The sequence below is a fragment of the Alexandromys fortis genome, unplaced genomic scaffold, assembly GCF_014885135.2.
Source record: "Alexandromys fortis isolate MF-2015 unplaced genomic scaffold, M_Fortis_MF-2015_v1.1 scaffold_59, whole genome shotgun sequence".
Lineage (NCBI taxonomy): Eukaryota > Metazoa > Chordata > Mammalia > Rodentia > Cricetidae > Alexandromys > Alexandromys fortis.
The window spans coordinates 5,251,638-5,262,917 of record NW_026067943.1 but is presented as its reverse complement, the minus strand read 5'-3'; the positions used below and the strand labels follow the sequence as shown (position 1 = coordinate 5,262,917).

Below are 11,280 nucleotides of genomic sequence, written 5' to 3'. Positions count from 1 at the left end.
AAAAACAAAAAAAAAAAAAAAAAAAAAAAAAAAAAAAAAAAAAAAAAAAAAACAAAAACCGCAAACTGGTCAGTCTAGAGAAAACTGACAAAGAGCCAGAGGCAAGTTAGAGGAGTCTGCTCAGGGAAGCGTCTGCTGCTAACACTCCCCAGAGACTTTCTGTATGGGTGTCAAGCTTCAAAGCTGAAACAACAGGGCTGCGCACAGGGACTTCGAGAAGGAACAGCAGGCCTCAGCCTCCTAACTTCTTTAAAGACAACTTTGCCTTCCTTGGCTGTGTCTCCACCCTCTCCGGAGGCTATGTGAGGGGGCTCGCTCCACGACCAGTGGTCAGGCAGACCCACCCTGCCGGTGACAGGACGCAGGCCGTTTGGTAGCTGGCACACCTCAATAGAGTCTGATGAGAATGCAGCATTTTGTACACAGCTAGGAACACAACTCCGAAACAAGTTTCCTTCCTTACCCATCCAGGTGCCACTGCACCCATTACTAGTGAATGCTGTGTGTGGAGCGAGGCCGATTCGTGGGTCCCTACATCCTTCCTCCTCTGTCCCATAGCTCTACCTGCTACAAGACAGGCCTGGCTACTCTAAACGCTAAAGGAAATAAAAGAAAGAAAAGCAACAACAATAAAACCCCCTTGAACTATTTCAAGTATTTGAGGATGACTGCTGAGAGCAAGCGGCCACTCTGCTGGGACCCTGGCTGGTGGCCTTGAGAACACCGTGTACTGCTGGTCTCTCAGGTGCTCAGCAAGAGCCCCCCTCCTTCTGCGACAGATTTAAATTTTTTTTACTATTATTTAATGTACACTGGGTTGGCTGTTGTATTTATATACATTGTAAGATGAATATGTCTGGGGGAAATGAAGCTTTGGGGAAACAATTACAGTCTGTTTATCTGGGAAAGAGAGAGGAAGGAAGGAAATGTAGGAAGTAAGATAATAGATTCAAGAGACTAGCGAAAACAAAGCAGTTTGTTTTGTTTTTGTTTTTTGAGCCAGGGTTTCTCTGTGTTTCCTGGAACTCACTCTGTAGACCATGCTGGTTTTCAACTCAGAGATCTGCTGCCTGCCTTTGCCTCCCCAGTGCTAGCATTAAAGGTGTGCACCACCACTGCCCAGCTAACAAAGCAGATTTTAATATACCATTCTGGAGACAGGACATTAGCATTGGGAAAAGGCAAAAATGGCCTCCTGCTGATTTGACATAAAACAGTAGTTTTTAAAGTCCCCATAATCACAAGGAATTCCTGCTCCCTTTTCCTTAAGGTCAGGACTTACCTCCTCTCTAAAGTCCCATTCAATTGGCTCAGGACACAAAGACTTATCTAATGAATAATTTGGGGCTTGAGACTGCCCCCTTTCTGAAGGAGGGCTGAGTCAGGCAGCATACTGCCCATGATTTTCTTACTTTCAGAGTTCGGAGTCTCCTGAGCACCGGCTGCCAGCTAGAGGAGAGGGAGGAAGTGCCCTGTTTATCTGAAGACTCTCTGATGGCCTCTGAGGCCGCCGAACACTGGAAATGGACTATAACAATTTATCTTCCATCAGGAAGGCAGTGGCAATGGGCCTCCTGTTGGTCCCACTGGCAAAGGTTGAGGGATGGCGAGGCAGGTTGCATGGGAAAGCGGGGCTGCGAAAGTGTAGCGTCTACAAAGAAACTCGGTAAGGCAGCTCAAATGAACGCTAGCTCTTTAAGAGCCCAGCGACTAGAGCCTAGTTACTGGTTAATCTACCTGGCTTAGCTTTTGAAACTTCCATCCATGATGATGTCACCATCGATCAGATTACACAGGTGGTGTGTGTTTACCAACTGTGTGACGAAGAACAGGAAGTTGCCAGAAACCTGTGCTGGTGGCCCAGGCTTCAGAGGGATGCACTTCGCAGGGTCCGGAAAGCCTCTTATTAAGTTCAGGCACTGTGAGAAGTCCATCTACAGTTTCAGTGTACCCCAATGCTGCCCCCTGTGCCAGGGGGACGTGGGCTCCACCAGGATAGAGGACGCACCTATCAGCATCTCAGATCCGTTCTCCAATGGGCATCAAGAGAAATGCGCCTTCCTCCTCAAACCCACGAGAGGGACATTCCTGAGGTACAGTGGCTCGAGTTATACCGAGCATGTTTCCTGTTGTGTGTCAGCCCTTACACCGGCTTTGAAGGGCATGTGCCATGCTGTGCAGTGTGTGGGGGTTGCTTAGGGTAGACTGTCGTCCTCATGTCTTCAGCCGCGGGCCTGTTTGTCCATTGGAGTGGGTGATGCAGGGCCAGAGTGCATGGCTTGCCTGCCTTGGGACGGTCCTGGGTTTTGTGTACACTTTTGTGTAGTATGCGAAAGACGGTGCATGGTGTATGAAGATACCTGATTTTAGGGAAAAGGTGTGTGCTGAGCGATTGACTGGGGTAACCTGGAAGTGAATGTTACCGGAGAAACACTGCTTACAGCTCATACTTAGGTAGCAAGCAGGTACAGTGTGCAGAAAAAAGTACAATCCCTGAGACACATTTCTAGGTGTTTTGTTTTTTGTTTTTGTTTTTTTTTTTTTTTTTTTGAGACAGGGTTTCTCTGTGGCTTTGGAGCCTGTCCTGGAACTAGCTCTTGTAGACCAGGCTAGTCTTGAACTCACAGAGATCTGCCTGCCTCTGCCTCCCAAGTGCTGGGATTAAAGGCGTGCCCCCCCCCCCCCCCCCCCCGCCGAGACACAGTTCTAGATGGAGGTGAATTAAATCAACAGTGAAGTCTAAGGGTTCCTCCCCTTTTCCTTCTCTTTATTTTCTCTTCCCTTTACAGTGCTAGAGATCAAACCCAAAGCCTCACACAACCTGTGTGCTGTGCCAGTGCCCAGAGCTGAGCTGCACTTCCAGCTCCTCTGCTCTTAGCTTTCCCCCGAGGCAGACAGGTCCTTGCTGTGTGACAGACTAGCCTGGAGCTTGCCGTGTTGACCGGGGTCGTCTTGAACATGCTATCCTCATGCCGCAGTGTCTTTAGTGCTAAGATCACAGACATGAGCCAACACATGCAGCTCTTCCAGGAGTTAAAACATGCAGATTAATAAAATTCCAATAAAAAAAAAAAACAGTGTACTTTTTTCCCCCTGGAAGTGCAAAGTTAATTTAGTGATAACTCTGAAAACATTTGGCAGGAGCCAAATGTTAAGGCTGGAGAGATGGCTCTGCTGTTGAAAGAATGCTGACTGCTCTTCCAGAGGACCCAAGTTCAGCTCCCAGCACCTCCATGGTGTCTCATGACCACCTGTAACTCCAGTCCCAGGGGATCTGACTCTCATCTCTCCTCTGGCCTCTGTGGGCACTGCACACACACATATGCAGGCAAAACACCTGTACTCATAAATAAATCTTAAAAACTTGCAATATTAAGAAAGAACCAGGAAAATCCATATATAAGTAGGTTATTTTTAATTTCATACAATTATCTTTTAATAAAAATATATTTGATATTATTCGAATATTCAACTTCCCTGGAACCTCCTCACTCCTTTGGGGAGACCCAAGTCTCCATCTTCCATCATCTCTGTTCTGTTTCAAAATCTTCCTTAACTTTTAGTTGTTGGTAACTTAGCCCAGGCTGGCCTTTAACTTGGTATATAGCTCAGGCTGGCCTTGAATTCTGATTCTCTCAGCACTAGCTTCCTTAGACTCCTAATGACAGGGTCCCTTCTAGATTCATGTCCTCAGGAAAGGTTATGACATCATTGGCAAAGAAGTCTGATGTTCCACTCTCTTCCCTTGTTGTAATGAGAACTTGTTTACTCTCGGGCAAATGCTAATACTGACGGGTATGGTCCTTTCCGACATGGGCAGAATGAGAAAAGAGGTGTGGACTCTGTTTGTATACTGTGTTGGCAGAAACCATGGCAGCCCCTCCCACCGGACTCTCCAAACCGAGTTCTTCCCTTTCATCCACGTTTCCAAGTCTGCCTTCAGTCCCACAAAACTTGTGACAAAGCTGGGTGGTGGTGGCACACACCTTTAATCCCAGCACTTGGGAGGCAGAGGCAGGTGGATCTCTGTGAGTTTGCCACCACTGCTGAGTTTATTATTTTGTTAATGTTCAAATAACAGAACATTTGATGTTGGGTTACAGGTTCAAGGCCAGCTTGGGCTACGCGGTGTGCCTTTGTCCGAAACAAAAACAAACTAAAAAGAACAATTTTAAGGGTGTGTGTAGGACAGAGGGGGCATGTGCTGAACACAAGTAAGGTCCTGGGTTTGCTCCGAGAACTAAGCAATCCAAACCAGAAAAACCTCAAGCCAACAGAGTAACGGAAGAAACAGCAGTCCCGGGAGTACAGTGGCCGCGGGCTGCACTGAGCTGCGGTGAAGAAGGCTGAGAGTCTCTGAGCTGTCTCCAGGACCCTCTCACCCACTTTAGCTGGTGGGGTAGTAAGTGAACTCCCGGAGGGGTATAGGAAGTTCCTCCCCCATAAGACTGTGGGGGGGTGGGTCCTGAGTCCTGCTTCTGCTCTACTCTTTAGCCAGCCTACAACCAATGGCGAGGCCTGGTGCAGGCTTCAGGGGTGGGGTGCATGCTCTTTCAAATGCCCATGCTTCATAGTCAAGCGCGGCATGAAAAGCTTGTTAATAGGCACAGTGGCACACTTGTGGTTGAAGCTGCCCTGGGCTCTGAGGCAGGAAGATCCTGAGTTCCAGGACAGCCTGGCTATGTGGCAAGACTTCTTACCAAACCAACATCCCTCTGTTTCAGGGAGTACGATGGAAAGTCTGACCTGCACGTTGGACTCACTAACACACGTGGTGAGCACTTCTTGCATTTTTCCAGCCTAAGAAAACCCCACAACACCATTAAGGGAAAAGGAGGGTTTCCAGACAGCATGATGTCACAGCAACAGCAAACCATTCTGCCTTCCTTGTGTCTCCTACTGCAACCCAAGCAAGTTGTGTGACGGGCAAGCCAGCGCTCCTTACAGTCTGTATATTTGGAAGACTAAGGACACTTTAGTGTTGCTGGGATGGAACTCAGGCAGGGCCTCTTGCTTGATCAACCCACGCCACTGCTGAGCCATACCCTTGGCCCCTGGGAAGGTCTAATGTTTTCTCAGAGCGTCACAAACCTGCACACTTCTGTGTTGGATTTAAAGAGAAAGAAACAGATGGTTAGAAGTTGAGTTGAGCCGGGCGGTGGTGGCACACACCTTTAGTCCCAGCACTCGGGGGGGCAGAGGCAGGCAGATCCCAGTGAGTTTGAGGTCAGCCTGGTCTACAGAGTGAGTTCCAGGACAGCTAGGACTATTTCAGAGGAACCCTGTCTCAAAAAAAAAAAAAAAAAAAGTTGAGTTGACCAAGATCTCAGTTCTTCTGTTTGAATCAGATTGCTATTGGCTTCTGATTCCCAACTCTCACAACCCACTACGCTGAGTCCTCCACTACACTGAGTTTCCCACTATGCTGGGTCCCCCTCTATGCTAGGTCTCCCCACTATGCTGGGTCCCCCTCTATGCTGGGTCCCACTACGTTGAGTCTTCCACTATGCTGAGTCCCCCACTATGCTGAGTCCCCCACTATGCTGAGTCCCCCCACTACGCTGAGTCCCCCACTATGCAGAGTGTCCCACTATGCTGGGTCCCCATACTCTAGGCTTGAAGAATAAAATGTGACTGGTGAGGTCTGCAGCCTTTGGCTTTAGAAAGCTGGACTGGGGTGGCCGTGTCAGAGCACTGGCCTAGCCTGAGCCTGAGTCAGGGTCAAAAGCAAAGGACCCACCATGGCTGGTGGGCAGGATTTAGCTTAGAGGCCGCTGAGCTACTCCCGGGAGACAGAGTGGTGGGGCACTTGCCTAGCTTTCATGAGGCCCTGAGTTTGACCCCAACAATAGAAACGTTTTAAAGAAAAAAAAACCCTCTATAGCTCGCTAGATCAGGGTTCTCAGTCTGTGGATTGCGCCCCATTGGGGGTCATGGATATACTGAACATCAGATATTTATATTATGCTTTATAACAGTAGCAAAATTACAGTTATGAAGTAGCAACAAAATAACTTTATGGTTGAGGGTCACCACAGCATGAGGAGCTGTATTAAAGGGTCCCAGCCTTAGGAAGACTGAGAACCACTGCCCCAAATGGACTTGTCTGATAGCTGTAGACAAGCGTGACTCAGATTACAGGGTCCACGGCTGCTGTCACTTTCTGAGCACCTGCCAGAGTGCCTTTGCTTTGGGTTTGCAGGGGTCGTGTATAATTACAATGCAGACGGCGTACAGCGCGATGAGGCAGGATGGGAGCAGAGTCTCAGCATCCCGCTAGTGCAGCCCAGCATGTTCGGACTCATGGACCAGTGGGACGTGTACCTGGAAGACTTCTCCACTTCGCCGGCCTGGCTGCCTCACAGGTAGGTGTCCAGAAAGACTGCGAGCCGCTGCCACCCACCTGTCATGTAAGTGGCATCCTCATTGCTCTGTGGTCACTGCGGTATGTCAAGTACAGTCCGTCTGCCTTGAGACTGTCAATCTGTGAGAATAGTTAAATCCAGTTACCAGAAAATGTCCCTCCAAGATGCATGTGTTTGGATACTTGTCCAGATGGTGGCGCTATCTTGAGCGAGAGCTGTGGAACTTGGGCAAGTGGGGCCTGGCTGGAGGAAGTGGGGCTCTTGGGATGGGCCTTAGGGTTTCTAGCTTGCCTTCCTTCCCGCCCAATCTGTGCCTTTCACTCCTTGGAGAAGTGAGAGCAGCCTCGTGTCCTGCTGTCACCAGCCTTCCCACAGGGGCGAGGCTGGACAGGTCCCTCAGGGCCCAGATAAAGCCACAGTCATTAGAAAAGCAACGGACAAAAGTCTGGAGCCGTGGAAGTTTTCTGAGGAGTGGGGCGGCCAACGCTGGAGGGCGAAGCGGTGGCTGTCAGTGTCCTGAGGACTTTGTGTCTGCTTAGTCAGTTCACGGATGTGGGAGGAGGCTTCCTTCTATTTTTACGATTTATTATTATTATTATTATTATTATTATTATTATTGTTATTTTTTTTTTGAGATAGGGTTTCTCTGTGCAATAGCCCTAGCTGTCCTGGAAAACTAGCTCTTATAGGCCAGGCTGACCTCGAACTCACAGAGATCTGTCTGCCTCTGCCTCCCAAGTGCTGGGATTAAAGGCTTGTGCCTGGCTATTTTTAAGATTTATTTTAAAATTTTTGTTTATTTTAAATGCATATGGCTGTTTTACTCGAGTGCAAGTGCACTATAGGCACACGGCACCTGAAAAGGAACGATGAGGGGTCGCGTCCCCTAGAACTGGACTTACAGATGTCATCAACAGCTGTGTGGTGCTGGGAACAGAACCTGGGTCCTCCTGAAGATCAGACAGGGTTCTTAATTGCTGAGCCATCCTTGAGCAAATGTTTTTAATCATTATTTTTCCCGAGACAAGGTCTCACTGTGTAGCCGAGGCTTACAAGATAACCGTCCTCTGCCTCAACCTCCAGAGTGCTGGTATTAAAGAACAATGCCACTATGCCCAGCTATGAGAATGTATTTTTATTTTATTTTATGTTTTTCAAGACAGGGTTTCTCTGTAGCTTTGGAGCCTGTCCTGGAACTAGCTCTTGTAGACCAGGCTGACCTCGAGCTCACAGAGATCCGCCTGCCTCTGCTTCCCCAGTGCTGGGATTAAAGGCGTGCGCCACCACTGCCTGGCGAGAATGTATTTTTAAACATACACAGAAAATTGATATTATGTTTCATAATTTTATTTATTTTTTAGAGACAGGGTCTCTCTACATAACCTTGGCTACCTTGGAACTCACTCTGTAGTTCAGGCTGGTTTCCAACTCATAAAGATCTGCACGCCTCTGCCTCCCAGTGCTAGGATTAAAGGTGCATGCCCAGCTCATAATTTTATTTCTTGACAACACAGGTTCTCACCATGCGGGCCAGACACACCTTGAACTCTTTTTTTTTTTTTTTTTTTGGTTTTGGTTTTTCGAGACAGGGTTTCTCTGTGGCTTTGGAGCCTGTCCTGGCACTAGCTCTGTAGACCAGGCTGGTCTCGAAACACCTTGAACTCTTAAGAGATCTACCTGCCTCTGCCTCAGGCATGCTAGGCTTAAAGGCATGTACCATTATACCTGGCATTCCTAAATTTTTAAAAATATTGTTTATAGTGTGCAAATATTTAAGTGCCATTTTTTGTGTTTTTAGCAATTTGAAATTAATTTCTCAAATTTGTTCCCTCTTCATTCTTTTTTCTCTGGGTTTCACTATATAGCCCTGATTGGCCTTGAACTCACAAGGATCTGCCTGCCTCTGCCTCCTCAGTTCTGGGATTAAAGACATCTCTCTGGGTGGTGGTGGCACATGCCTTTTAATCCCAGCACTCGGGAGGCAAAGGCAGGTGGATCTCTGTAAATTTGAGGCCAGCCTGGTCTACAAAGGGAGTTCCAGGACAGCCAAGGCTGTTACATAGAGAAACGTTGTCTTGAAAAAGATGCAAGTCTCTGTGCCTGGTCTCCATTTAAAAATTTTTAAGAAATGTATTTTATTCATTTATTTTGCGTGCCCCTGAATATGTGCACATGTGTGGAGCTCAGAGTGTTTAAGAGGAGCTGCGGGCTGCGTTCCTGCCACCTGGCTCCTGGCTGCCTGGCTACCTTATGCCCCCAAATAACAACACACAAATTGTATTCTTTTAAACACTGCTTGGCCCATTAGTTCTAGCTTCTTAATGGCTAATTCTCACAATCTTGCCTAACCCATATTTAGTAATCTGTGTAGCACCAGTCTTACCGGGAAAGATTCAGCATGTCTGACCTGGTGGCTGGCTGCCCCAGAGAGGAGAGCTATCGAGTCTGAGCTCACTTCCTCTTCCTCCCAGCATTCTGTTCTGTTTACTCCACCCACCTAAAGGCTGGCCTATCAAATGGGCCAAGGCAGTTTATTAGCCAATGACCTTCCTCCATCATCAGAGGACATCTTGGAAGAGTTGGTTCTCTCCTCTATGTGAGACCTGGAGATTGTCATGCTTGGTGGTAGGTGCCTTTACCATCGAGCACATTGTCGAGGGCCAGCACGGAGGCCTCTGCTGCCGCGGGGTTCAAGGCCAGCCTGGGGAGCAGGGCTGGCTGTCTCACTTCACTGGAGCTCCCTCTTTTCTCAAGGTACGAAGAGGACCATCACAACTGCTCCAGCTTCGCCCTTGCCTTCATTAACTGTGTCCTTGCCATGGAAGGCAAAGAGCAGCTGGACAAGAGGGCGTTCACAGAGAAGTACGTGATCCCGAGGACGCGCCTGGCCTCCAAGTACATCACACTCTACAGGGCCGTCCAGGAGAGGGGCTTCCACGTGGCTGACCATCCCAATCCAGTGACAAGCCCCTCTTAGGCAGTTTGTGCTGAATGCTGCATGCGATGGTAGTTGGGACAGGACATTCAGGTTTACTACCTTTAAATAGTACTGCAGATTTCTATCTGTAATGAATTTACTGTGGCTAATAAAACTGATGTATAGTTTCCTTTAAGTATTATTATAAAATCTTGTAAAATTAATAAAAATTTACAAAACTAATAAAATCACAGAGTATACAGTTCAATGGAAGAACCACCTGTCTATCATATAAGAGACCCTCGGTTCAGCCCCCTGTACCACACTCCCAAATTAATAAAAAAAATTAAAGCCAGGCAGTGGTGGCACACACCTTTGATCCCAGCACAGGCAGGTGGATCTCTGTGTTTGAGGCCAGCCTGGTCTACAAGAGCTAGTTCCAGGACAGGCTCCAAAGCTACATACAGAGAAACCCTGCCTCGAAACACCAAAACAACAACAAAACAAAACAAACAAACAAAAAGAAAACAAAAAAATTAAATTGCACTGGGTTTAAAAAAACAACAACATTCTTTACAATTAAATTTCTCCAACAGTTGTGTTTTTAAGTTGAGAATCTGCTACTACCAAGGTGGAAAAACCTTATTCACTGACCAAAGAAAACATTTTGTATCAATTAATTTAAACTGAACACATTTACTTTTTGATGTGACTGAAAAGAATGACTGACCAGAGAGGGACCAGAGAGGGTACTGAAGGTAGGAGAGGGAGACACTGGTTCTGAAGATGTAAGCAGGCATGTCTTACATCTGCACAGGAAGGCTATGGATGCAGCCAAATGGTAGAAAATCTGTTTGCAGAGTAACCTCTGGATTGTCAAGAATAATAAAACAAAACAGAAACAAATATAACCATTAAGAGCACTTGTTCCTCTTGCAGAGGACTTGGTAAATTCCTAGTTCCTGCACGGCCACTCACAACCACCTGTTCCGGTTCCAGGGGATACAACACTCTCTTTGGGCCACTGTGGGCACCAGGCACAAGGTGGACAGACATACATGCAGGCAAAATGCCCATACACATTAAATGAAATAATAATTCAAAATTAATATGACAAAACCCCCAATTATAAGGGAAGTGCTTTTGAAACTGTCCTTCACCCTGACGGAGCTAGCCACTGCTCTAACAGACCTCATTTCTCTCTGACCTGTTCTCCCCTTGGGCTTTTTTCCTTCCCTAGATGATTTCAAATTCTAGGGAGAACAAACTGAAAGCAGGACCCCCCAACACCCTATGACTGACTGGTCACTCAGAACCCCATGAAAGCACACCCAACACCTTATGACTGATAGGACATCCAACATCCCATGAACACTGACAAGACAGCCAGTGAGAGACCCAGGCCTGGCGTAGGAGGTCCTCTGTCTATGTGTTGCTTTCATTAGTGAATAAAGAAACTGCCTTGGCCTGTTGATAGGGTGCCACGGACCGTCCCTCTCGGAGACCACTATCCACGGGAGAACAGGGTGAAGGATAGGATAGCCAGGATACGATGCAAGGGAAATGACAGACAGACACACTGCGTAGTGAAAATCTGCTGCGATTTTACTTCTGCAAAGCTTCAGTTTTTGTACAAAACAGATCAAAGAACTTGGCAGGTTCACTGCATCACCCCACTCAGGGTTCCAGACATAAATCAAGGTTAAGCATAATCAAAATAGAGCTTCTACTACGTGCTCCTTTCTACGTGCTCCCCTCTACGTGCTCAAGATGCTGGCAAGGACTTTTAGTTTTGTTTTGTCTCTTAGAATTCTGTCTCACACCATTATTTACATTCTACCGTGGGAGACCAATTCCCAGGGTCCTGTGTTTAGCTTTCCATCTATATAGTTTTTTATTCTTTGCTCCATATTCCCTAATAGTTTTCTCATTTTCTCAGGATAGTTCCTATACCAATATATTAAAGCTGGTCTCATGTTTTCAATAATTTCCTTTCTT

At 47.1% G+C, this 11,280-nt stretch overlaps 1 protein-coding gene across 1 annotated transcript; it reads left to right on the top strand.

Moving 5' to 3' along the window:
* The first annotated feature begins 1,816 nt into the window (after positions 1–1,816).
* Positions 1,817–9,528, top strand: Mkrn2os (MKRN2 opposite strand). Its single transcript, XM_050148636.1, has 4 exons — positions 1,817–2,093; positions 4,725–4,774; positions 6,203–6,365; positions 9,120–9,528. The coding sequence occupies exons 1-4, from the start codon at positions 1,876–1,878 to the stop codon at positions 9,340–9,342; spliced, it is 654 nt and encodes a 217-aa protein (XP_050004593.1). The 5' UTR covers positions 1,817–1,875; the 3' UTR covers positions 9,343–9,528.
* The last annotated feature ends 1,752 nt before the right edge of the window (positions 9,529–11,280 follow it).